At 41.9% G+C, this 12219-nt stretch overlaps 2 protein-coding genes across 2 annotated transcripts in view; both read left to right on the top strand.

Annotated features, from left to right (window-relative positions):
- Positions 1 to 1391, top strand: part of LOC115558929 (ephrin type-A receptor 6-like) — a 48582-nt gene extending 47191 nt beyond the window's left edge. Inside the window, exons 17-18 of the mRNA XM_030377483.1 lie at positions 513 to 662; positions 948 to 1391. Of these exons, the coding sequence (XP_030233343.1) occupies positions 513 to 662; positions 948 to 1062 (265 nt within the window). The 3' untranslated portion in view covers positions 1063 to 1391. The remainder of the gene's footprint in view (positions 1 to 512; positions 663 to 947) is intronic.
- A 1563-nt stretch (positions 1392 to 2954) lies between these two features.
- Positions 2955 to 11749, top strand: arl6 (ARF like GTPase 6). Its single transcript, XM_030377732.1, has 8 exons — positions 2955 to 3140; positions 3988 to 4138; positions 5819 to 5880; positions 5988 to 6056; positions 6263 to 6357; positions 6974 to 7103; positions 8151 to 8206; positions 9542 to 11749. Exons 2-8 carry the CDS (start codon positions 4016 to 4018, stop codon positions 9565 to 9567), a joined length of 561 nt encoding a protein of 186 aa, XP_030233592.1. The 5' UTR covers positions 2955 to 3140; positions 3988 to 4015; the 3' UTR covers positions 9568 to 11749.
- The last annotated feature ends 470 nt before the right edge of the window (positions 11750 to 12219 follow it).

Raw genomic sequence — 12219 nt, 5'->3', positions numbered from 1 at the left:
TATGTTATATTGAGACCAAGCTTTTGAAATTGGTATTGCAGTCCAAATTCTGAATATTGGAGAGCTTTGTCCCCATCCGCCCCCTCCTCCCCAGACTGGAAGCTCACGCGTGTTTCAAGTTTAAGTATACGGCTCGAATTTGCAAGGTGATCCGAGTGCAATATTTTCTTCGAGACAAGCACAATTATTCTAGTTTGACAATGACTGAGACGCTAAGTCCTACACTGTAGGTTGATTAGCTAATGTATACATTGCAATTTATATGTTATTGAAACCAGCTCTGGGGAATCCCTCTTGAAAACCTTGTAGGATATCTAAGCTGTCTCCATCTTTCAAATGCAACTCCAAGATCGACCCATGTTTTAGATGGCTCTGGTCATGGATTTTTTTCAAAAGAGGACGAGGCTTTTGAGATGTTGTAGTTTTCAGCTTTTTTTTTGGTTCTTGTTACTCTGATTGTTATACTAAGCATTTCTTAGTGTTTCACACATTGTGTCAACATTTGGTCGCAGCTTCCCGGAGTCCCCAGAAGACATGAGGGACTACCCTCTGTTTATCTCCATCGGTGATTGGCTGGACTCAATCCAGATGAGCCAATACAAAAGCAACTTCCTGGTGGCTGGCTACACCACGCTGGATTCTATTTCCACCATGTGCATAGAGTAAGTTGAGTGAAGGATGGCAAGGCGTAGCTATCTTAAACATATGAAAACATATTCCAAAAGGTATTAAAGTGTCATAAACATCTCTGTTACCACGGAGGAGCGTCAATGGGTGTTTTTTTCCATTAACTTGCATGTGAATCATAGATAGTCATAGATAGTAGCATTATCATTGTTTTCACTACCTAGTCCCTGTGTTTTAAGTTCCCCCTGGTATCGTTTCTAGATATAGAAGTGATCTCTTTCTCACTAAACCTTCTGATCTCTGTGTCCCCAACCGCCCAGCGACGTCAGACGTATAGGGGTGTGCCTGATCGGCCACCAGCGACGCATCGTCAGCAGCATCCAGTCCCTCCGCCTGCAGCTCCACCACATCCATCAGAGTGGCTTCCAAGTCTGATCCCCACCGCTCACCACCCACCACCCAGCCCCCCGGGCGTCAGTGACTGTCAGGCAAGACTCTGGCGCTTGTGACCAACAAAATACCCACTAATCACCCCGACAGTAGCTCCTTGAGGGTAGAGGGCAAGGGTGGCGGTCTTCTGAAACAAGTCTATCGACTGCTACTCCGTTCTCGCTTTTTCTTTGGACTTCAATCAGGCATTGGACGGATAAGCAGCGACCTCTGTTAGCATAGATCTTGGGGTTCTTGTTATTTTACAGAAGACACCTGGCCAGCAGTATCTCTCTCTCTCTCTCTCTCTCTCTCTCTCTCTCTCTCTCTCTCTCTCTCTCTCTCTCTCTCTCTCTCTCTCTCTCTCTCTCTCTCTCTCTCTCTCTCTCTCTCTCTCTCTCTCTCTCTCTCTCTCTCTCTCTCTCTCTCTCTCTCTCTCTCTCTCTCTCTCTCTCTCTCTCTCTCCCCATCTCCCCATCTCCCTCAAGGACAATCCAACGGTTTCCCTCAACTATGACTGGGATCAAACCTGTTACCTCACACCGCGGTAGAAATAACTTCAGGGTGGCCGGAGGAGTATTGTGATGCCGATCGATGAACATTTTTGGTTAAGAAGTTTGGGCAAATTGTACATTTCTACGACGGTGAAACACTACCCCAGTAGTGTACTCAGTGGTGTAGAGGAGATGGAAACGACAGTGTCAAGGAGCTGAACGTGTATCTTGATCTTATTCATGTGACATGTTTTTTTGTTTTTGAGCTGAAGACCATTGAATGTTATGAGATTTTATAGAGATGTATATTCTGAAGATAATTACAGAGTATCTGTGTTTTTCGTCTTGTTCAAAGTGTATATTTTATTCAATATTCTCATTCAATTTAGCCGACAACCCTACCATTTTCAAAATTCAAACATTTCTCTTAGATTTAGCCTACTGGTATGGAAGCTCTCTTCAGACCAGATGGTGAAAGTCCTGGTGAAATCAGGCCCAGGATGTTGGTTTACTTCCTGGTTAGCCCTGATGAGCTGCAGCGTAGCATTGGTGTCAGGAGGTGAGGACGTTGATCATGATGAAGGATTATTATTCTGATGATTAAGACCATAATTATATTGATAAAGATGAAGCGTATGACTATAAGGATATAGCATATGAATATAATGATAAACAGTATGAACATAATGATGACGTTTAGAAGTACGATTTTTATTATTTTTATTTATAGTAATGGAGGATATAATTATATTAAAGAGTTTGACTATAATTATTAAAATGATGATTAATAATGAAGATTTCTGATTAAGATGGTAATAAATTATGATAATGATGATGAAGATAATGATGATGATGATATGGCTGTTGGTTGTGGTAAGAACAATGTGATGACCTGAATCCTAATGGAAGTAAAAAGGAGCACCTTTACACAACAGGAACATGTGTGGTTTCCTATTTGCACACACAAACGTCTCTCTCACAAACACACACATAAACACACACATACACACACACGCATTAGCCCCGTCACAGACAGTAACCACTTAACTGTCCTTCAAGTTACTTGCACACATGTTCTGGACGTGAAGGATGGGCAGGTGTGTTTGTCAACAGGATTCCGGTGTGGGTGATCGATAGAGTAGGTCTGAAATCTTCACAGAGCCCAACACAAATTCACTTTTTTTCAAGTGAATCTTTCTGTAAAATGTATGGTCCCAAAATAAATAAACGCCAGCAAGCGTAAGCATAAAAAACTATTTTTTTTGGATATCAGTCTTGCATACCCATGTCAAGAATGTTTTTATTATGATAGGAATAACAATTAAAAATATCTAAATGACTAATTCCTAAAAAACACAAACACACATAATACTGTGATACATGTGCACATCTCTGACCACTAGATGTCAGTCTTGAGTCGTGCAAACCCACACACCCTGGTTCCTTAGCAACAGGGTGTAATTGTTTCTCCAGACCAGGCTAGTCGAGGAAGGAAAGTGAATGTGGATCCAGCCGCTCTCCCGTTCTTTCTCTAATAATTGTTCTATGTTCTGAAAGAACGGGTTTTGGAATCTGCAGCCCGTGGTTCAGGTAAATTCGTTTTAACGGCATGTAGTCGTTTGCACGCTATTAGCTTATTAACCAACTAGCGTATGAGTGTTAACCGCTTTGGCTTGGCATTACTGTTCCTACCCGACTCTCCCTGTTATTATGTTATATTTAAATATATTAATACGAACACCTAACAGGTCCTGTGTGCTAATGTATAGTTGTATTATCAGAGAATGGAATATGATATGAGTGATGTCCTTGTTTAGCATCAGTTAGCTTTAGCTAGCCTCGCTTGAATAACGCTAGGATTAATGCTCAATTGAGACCAAAGCATGCGTACATTATGTTTACGATACATTTTCAACCATAAATTGCCACTAACGCTTATTTGCATTAATATATTTAGGATAAACCGCATGTTTAACCCTGAACGGAAACTAAAGCACGATTACATGAACTGTTATACATTGTTTACATAAAAATACGGTATAAAAATCGAATCAGATGAACTGGATTCACTTACATGCTTGAGTGGGTCATGTGCCACTTTAGAACTTCTGCAGTTAATGATGAGTGGAATTGAATATGTTTGTTCGAATTGGAATGATGCTCAGTTCTAGAGAATTGTTTTTATTGGACTACCATAGCAGTGACGTTTGGGTGAGATATATGGGAACTTCATTACAAGCTGTGGTTTTTCGTAACATAGTTTTACTGACAAATATCAGTAAAAATGTCAATATTAAAACATACTAATGTATGAGATTGAGGCTTTTTTGCATAAAATACAAGGAAAATCGTAACATTTTAGTTGATAGAATCAACTTCTTGTAATAACTTCCCGTCACGTTATTGGTGAAGTACAACTCTGCTATGTCTTTAACAGGAGGATCGTGGTGCATGCAGACTGAGGGATGGGTCTGTTTGACAAGCTAGCAGGGTGGTTGGGATTGAAGAAGAAAGAGGTGAACGTCTTGTGTCTTGGCCTGGACAACAGTGGCAAGACCACCATCATCAACAAGCTCAAGCCCTCCAATGTAGGTCACCTTATATTTACCCATGTATTCAAATATTTGATATAAATAAATCAATATTAAATATACGTACATATTTCAGAGATGGTATCTGGTTTACATTTATGCCACAAAGATCAAACTCAAAAACTCTAGTTCGACGGCAACAATTGCGGAGGTAGTTGGAAGTAGGTACACTTAATAGCCTATTTACGTTTCCCAATCCTCTTGCTTCTATTGTTTTAAACAACATTCCATTGATAAAGTTATCACTATCCGTTATATGTATTGATCATTAATCTCGATAGCAGTCGGTGCTACAAGGGGCTGTGAATATAGGTTGCCTTTGCTTTGATATCTTGATGGTGTGCAGATGTATCACGACATATTTGTTTTTATGTACCAACTTTCTCTGAAAGAGTAATACCTTTTAGTTGCGAACTGGGAAAAAACCTGAAAAACGAACGTCCCTCCAAAACATGGCTGCATTAAAGAATGCACATCCACTTCTCATGATCTCCCTCATCCATCTAGCCTTATGAGGCGCATCCTAGAGGCGGGTTCAGATTCTCAGACACAAAGTATACCGCCATGGTGTGTGTTGTGTGCAGCCTTCTTCTTTGCAAAGATTGTTTTTGATGTCCGTCAAAGGGAGAGCTTCTCGGACACAAGGTGATAAGCTATAGTGTGTGTGGATTTGTGGATCACCATCCGCCTAACTATGACTGCAAAGCTAAAACAATTGCATGACAAGAAAGTGGCTAAACAAAAACCTATCACCAACAGTCTGTTGATTATAGCCAATACAAAGGATCCATTTCAGAAGACTACAGTCGACACCTGTTTTCCCACCAAATGTGCCGTTGTCTCACAGTTTACATTTTCCCCAATTTTTTCAGATTGAGTTGCCAAAGTTAACAGAGCATACATTGGCACACCAGCAAAATAAAGTTTTCATTGGTGAAAATTGGCATGTGGCACGCAGCCCGAGGTAGTCATTCAATTAATCGACCACAATTAACACGGAACGTCTGAACCAATGGTTTTGTAGAGACAAGGCTAAGGTGAGGGTCACATTAGTGACCCTTGCCCTAAACCTAAACCGCTACAACACTTACAATGGTTGTTAGGGTTGATGTGTAGCTTATTTTGATAGTCTAGCAGCTGCCTTGTTCTAACCCAACTGTAGTCTAGGGATAGATGCTGAGTATTATTGGATAGCGCCGGTCCCTACTGGACAACAGATGTAATTTAGCCTTGTGGATATAATCTGGCTCAATTATATCTTGTGCATTGTCCTTGTCAAATAAACGTAAAATACTAGCCTACCACCCAAACGCAAATTCCAATCCTATAGCAAGTCAGTTAACAGTCGCTGGTGAAAGAAGAGATTATGCCTTTCCCGGAAGTCCCTCCCTCCCTCTAGGCAATATCTCCAGATTCAAAGCTTCCAGGCGTCTCCCTCGTGAGAAGAGAGTGCCTGCGAATGAGGAAAGTGATCAAAGTTGAGCACTTATTATAGTTACTCCAAAAAGGCAGCAGCATGTATCAATGGTACACCTTCATTTTCAATATAGATACAATCAAAAGGTATCTTTTTGATGAAATCATGATGATCAGATGATGAATTTGTTGGTAAGCTGTTCTCCATGTTACATATGTTTTTTTATCTGAATACATTTCTTTTCACTTATCTCCCCCCAGGCCCAGACACAGGACATTGTGCCCACCATTGGCTTCAACATAGAGAAGTTCAAGACCTCGAGGTATGAGGTCATCGAAGACGGAACACTATAGAATTCTCTGCCTGCTATTGTGGTTGGTATGCGTTGTGCCGGTGATGCTGATGTGGCTTCATGTGGTCTCTCTCCAGTCTGTCCTTCACGGTGTTCGACATGTCGGGTCAGGGTCGCTACAGGAACCTCTGGGAGCATTACTACAAGTGAGTCCTCTCCAACGCGGCGCTGAAGACATAACTGTTCATGGGCTTTACTGTAGCTTATTCACAAGACTTGGTAAGGTTTACGTAATGCTTAAAGGGGTGCTTACATTTAGGTAAAACCATACATGTTGGGAACATCATCAGATAGGTCTAGTCTGCACATGCAGTCCTGGTTAAACTCCTCCCCCTCTCCATCTGTCTTACAGGGAGGGCCAGGCCATCATATTTGTGATTGACAGCGCTGACAAGCTAAGGATGGTGGTGGCAAAGGAGGAGCTGGACACCCTGCTCAACCACCCGGGTCAGTCCCATGCTGGGGGTCTATGACTAACGTCAAATGACTTGGGGTCTCAGACTGGAGGCCCCTGACCGGAGGCCCCTGACTAGGGGTCCCATACTAGATAGCCCGGACTGGAGGCTCCTGACTGGAGTCCCCTGTCTGGAGGTCTCTGACTGAAAGCCTCTGACTGAAGTCCCCTGACTGTCTGTCTCAGACTGGGAGCCCCTGACTGGAGGCGCTGAGGCCCCAGGAGGGGGGCCTCTGTCTTCTGTCCAGTGCTATTCCAGTCCCTGATGAGGGACTCAGTGACTCCGTGTGGGCTCTGGTGCCTCACAGCTAGATATATAGCTCCTTTATGGAGATCCATTCACAAATACATCTTTGCAAAAAGAGGCTTTATCTCTATCATGAACATATAGTCACAAGCTGCCTACTGATGCTTTTGATTGCACCTTCTTCGTTATTTATATAATTGGTTCAACGTTTGATGAAAACATTTCAACCACGTTGAATACCTGTATGTCTTTTCGAAAGGGCAAACATGGTTTCTACTATATATTTTGAATTCACTTAAGAAGCGTTGTTATTGTTACCGACCCCCAGTGTGTTTTGCTGCCAATGTTTTGTTTCTCCCCAGACGTTAAACATCGCCGTGTCCCCATCCTGTTCTTCGCTAACAAGATGGACGTCCGTGAGGCTCTGTCTTCAGTCAAAGTCTCCCAGCTGCTCTGCCTGGAGAATATCAAAGACAAACCTTGGCACATCTGGTACATACACACATACAATCACCCTGACACAGCTCACTCACTCACTCACTCACTCACTCACTCTCACAGTCTCATACACACACACTTTCTGAATCTCATACACACACAGTCAATCACTGACACACACACACACACACACACACACACACACACACACACACACACACACACACACACACACACACACACATCAATACTAGGGCTTTAAACCGATTATAATATTTTATCGCGATTAATCGCAAGACAAACGCTCAAACCTGAGTTTTCTGGCTGTTGCTATCATATTGCGAGCACTATCAGTGCAGACTTTGGTGCACACTCCATACCCCAAAAGCCTCTCCTCTGTCTTAGTAACAGTCAATGCAAGCAAGCAAAGTTACCATTGTTTGTCAAAATGATGTCTAGCGGGCATGCATAAAAAGGCCAGTAAAAGTATTTGTATATTTAAGGTTTGGGTCTCTAAGAACTAATATTATTTGAACATCCATATTACTTGTAAATATAAAGGAGACCCTCTTTACTTAATGTTTAATTATTATGACAAGACTTTGCTTGTTTCATTTGAAGGTATAATATGTACAATTTCCTCATTATTATATCGAAAAATGACTCGAACTATGTTAAATATTATGTTGAGTTGTGTTCTTAAATTATCTAAATTGTTTTCAACTATGTTCAGACCTAGAGAAATCCGTAGATTGTTTTAAGGTACAGGTCCGTTACATTTGGTCCCGTGTCAGGGTTTCCCGCAGAAAAATATGCACTTTTTTTTTTGGACGTCGTAGTTAAGACGGCAGCCGTGTGTTGCTTAGGCGGCCACCTAAGCTGCAAACTGCTGTGGGAAAACCCTGGGTGTCATATGTACTTCACCCTCTCACCTCCAGGGAAACGTGGTTAAACAGTAACAGCATGTTTAACTCTGACAAGTGGCTCATGCCAACCACCGCATTGCTTCACAACATCATCAAACCATTTTCTCCTTTGGTCCTGAAGAGTGGGGGTCAACATACTGAGTGACCCCCACTCTGCTGTGTGTTTGTCTTCCAGCGCCAGCGATGCCCTCAGAGGAGAGGGTCTACCGGAGGGGGTGGACTGGCTGCAAGGTAGGGTTGTCAACTCTATAGTTTTGAAATCTAAATCTATAGTTTCATTACACTAGATTCGATTTTAATTTCATTACACTAGATTAGATTAAATTAGACTACCGTAGACTTGATTACATTCGTTGATACTAGATTAGGTTAGTTGGTTTTTATTCAATTACAGTATGGATTATTTATTTATTACTGAGGGGAATTTCAGAATTCATGTTTTTAAACCCTATACACAAGTATTTTTTCAAACAACTGCAATTAGGTTAGACTCAATACAATTTGAGATATTATATAAAATGGTACTTAATTAATCCCAACGTGACACACAGTCATTAGACTAAAGCTTGTGAATGAGTGCCAAGGTAGTGCACCACCACTGCTAGATAACTAGACACAACATGTTGTGTTTCTGTGTAGAGTTTAACTGGTGTGTTTATTTCCTGTTGCTCCGTGTGACGGAACTCCCATCTGGTTCCACGTGCTGGAGACCTAATTACGTGTGTGTGTGTGTGTGTGTGTGTGTGTGTGTGTGTGTGTGTGTGTGTGTGTGTGTGTGTGTGTGTGTGTGTGTGTGTGTGTGTGTGTGTGTGTGTGTGTGTGTGTGTGTGTGTGTGTGTTTGCCTGAACAGATGTTCTCTCACCTTCTCTCTGCCTCTGTGCGTCTGTCTGTAATATATATATATTTATATACATATATATAAAGAGAGAGAGAGATATTTACAAAAAACACTCTTAACATGTCTTAAAAGTCACTTTAAGGTCTGCTCTATTCACTATAAAATAACGTAACTACGCAACTACATTTTTGCAAACACGTCCACTCATTTTTATATCTTTAGTCTTATAGAGTGGTAACATTCAAAAATAACATGGTCTTTCTTTGAAACAGGATTTTTCGAGTCAGTTTTACCAAAAGGGCTTGGACTTACTATTGATAAGTAAACGTATCTGATAGCATTTCCCTTTCTAGCTAGGCTAAGAATCCTGCTAGTGAGCATTAGCGTTTTCATTTTTGTAAAAATAATTGTCGCAACTGCAGCTGACATCTTGGGGAGGATCCAGGCTATAGATCACATGTCTGTGTTTAATAAAGGCTGGCGTAGGAAACTGGAAGCAGCTCACTCTCAGTTCTGCCAGTCCACTCCCACAGTTTTAATGATGAGTGGGACATATAATGGTCCATCATAGTAAACAGTGTTCACCCGTCAGTCTCTCTCTATCTGGGCCATGAGTCTCACTGATTACATCCAGAGGCCAACAAGATGTGTGTGTAAAACGTGTTTAAAGCCAGTTTGATTAAAAATGTGTGCACGGCGCATTCAAAGCATGTTTCCATGTGTTCAGATCAGATCCGGACCCTGCGGACGTGAGGGCCTGACGTCGCCCTGGAGAGACGCAACCAGCACCTTTGTCTCCATGACAACGATGAAGGAGCGTGGTACACCCCCCCCCCCCCCCCCCCCCCCCCCCAACGAAGAGATCCAAACCCCGAACAACAGATAAAGGCTGGACCAGCTAACTCAACATTATCATGTCGTTCTCCTCTCTAAACAACGTCCTGACACCAAGACCCACTGCTGAGTATAATACAATTCAGTGGTGAGGTGAACCAGGGGATATTGCAACCATGCATTTTTTATGCAAATGTCTACATGTGTTTGAATGTTTTATGTTTAGTGTGACACTGGGCCGATTTACTGTGGGACATGTATACCACACACTGTGGGGTGGCTGCTGTCATATTATAGCGTCATATGGAACACTCCTATTGGGCCAAACTCTGCTTGACGTCACTTCCTTGGCAAGTCCCTCTTCCCAGTTGAGATCACAATGACTTTTACTCATTATTTTACTTCACAACATAAAGTGATTAAATGAAAAATAGCACAGCAGCAGCAGCAGATAAAATGAACCAATGGGAAGTTGCAACAATTGTTACCTCCTCTGGCTTCGTCCCCTGCTCGAGGGGGGTGTGTGTGTGTGTGTGTGTGTGTGTTTGTGTGTCGACATTCCCACTTCATTATCCAGGTCTTCTCTAGTCCCTCCCCCCTGTAACGACCCTCGCCTCATCTACTGGACGCTGCAGAGTATTCGTCTCTCAGGGGTCACCCAGGGGTCAACCTGTAACCCGCTGGTTCCCTAGGGAACGGGTGCCCTGATTTCAAGAAGGCAAACCTGTTTCTCCCTATATTTCTATCCATCTATCTTTCTTTCTACCTTTATGTCTCCATCTTGTTCCTTCTCTTTTCTCTTCCACCTCTTTGTCTGCATCTTTCTTTCCCTAGTATTTAGCTCTACTTCTTCTTCCTCCACTCTCTCTCCCTCTCTCTTCCTTATATGAACACAAGTGAAATGTAGATATATAAATATTAAATGCAAACCTTGCCAGACAATGAATGTCAATGTTGTTCGTTGTATCAATTCCAGAGACGGCGCGTCATTTTGCTGTTCGGCCACTTTGAGAGATGTGTGAGTGTGAACTTTTACCTTTAGTATCTACAGCTACAAGATTTATGATAATGTATCCATATGTTGATAGTGCACATGATTTGTGTTTCAGTGAGTTAGGAACGCTACATTCTGTGAATGTATATTGAAACATCCATCTGTTATTCTTCTATTTTCTTTAGCTACGTAATTGACAGATGTTGCTGTTAGGAATAGGGCAAAACCAATGTTCATTTATTCTAAATGAGAACATTTGGTCTGTCAGGTCCCAGAGAAGATGACTTTTAAAGCCCCGGCAGATTTATGGAAGTGCGGTAATATGTTCATTTTTGCCTGGATCCATTTTATCCCGAGAGCAGTGGATGAGGCCAGTGGTGTCGTTTGTCTCTTGGACAACGGTATGGTTCGTCTGTGACTTCATTTTAACTACCCACCATAACTCCCATCGTTAACCTCTCACAACCAACCTGGAGCTTATTCACAGCAAATAGCATAAAACACAGCTGATGCATTGGCAGCTTTCTTGAACCTGAATGAGATGTCTGGACTATTTAGAGAGCAGCTTACACCACTTGCCAGTAGCCTACTGTGGTAGACTTTAATTTTTCCTCAGCAACATAGTGATTTTTATATTTCAGATACATGTCATTAATATTGCGGCTGGGGGTTAGGACATATTGCTCAAGGTTCGAACCACACCATTTCGAAGCCGTACGCATGGGTATCGGACCCAGTACCTTTCACCTGGCAGTCAAACACACAATCCTGAGTTTTTAAGTGAGTACCTAGGTCTAAACTTAGGCAACTATAGACACTAGTAGACACTTATTTTCCTCTCCCAGGAAAGGATAGCAGCTTCAGTAGTAATGAGGGCGTTTTTTGAGATCGCCACAGACGGTGTTTACATCCTCATTATCAGCAGCTTGTCAAGACTGGGACACTTCTACAGCGCTGCTACCTTTGGAAGATGGCTCTCCCAATACAGTCAATTATAACCGCTGTTAATGGAGTGCAATATACTGCAAACAACAGTATACCCTGTTTATATATTCAATGAAATGAATTTATTAATTATGGTAATAATAAAAAGATTAATAACGGTGACGATGATTGTTCGTGTGTGAGTGTGTGTGTGCGCGCGCGCGCGCGTGCTTGTTTGTACCTGTGCTGCCAGGGACAGCTGCTCGTTAGTCCTCAGCCTGGAATGTATTAATTTAACTGGAATCAAACATTATGTCGTCCATGTCCCGACCGCGTTTTACGTTTGGATGCCTAGAGTGCAACACGAACAAGTTTCACATTTTTTGTAGTATTTGTTTTGAGTAACGTAGTAACGTAAATTAAATAACAGTCATTACAGAAATGGAGAAAAGTTGGTATTGTGCCGTGCCGTGGCATCTGCTGTGGACTCAATAAGTCCTTTTTCCAGCAACGCGCAAAAGCGAAGCCTGACAGGCCATACTTGACAGTGACGTTTCGTTGGCAAACACATACATTATCTATGTATCTTAACTACTACAATTTGACATCAAAATAAAGGTTAGGACATTTTAATCAAAAGATGATTCAATTAT

This window comes from Gadus morhua, chromosome 14, assembly GCF_902167405.1.
Source record: "Gadus morhua chromosome 14, gadMor3.0, whole genome shotgun sequence".
Taxonomy (NCBI): Eukaryota; Metazoa; Chordata; class Actinopteri; order Gadiformes; family Gadidae; genus Gadus; species Gadus morhua.
The sequence above is the reverse complement of the archived record's forward strand: the minus strand, read 5'-3'. Positions and strand labels throughout refer to the sequence as shown.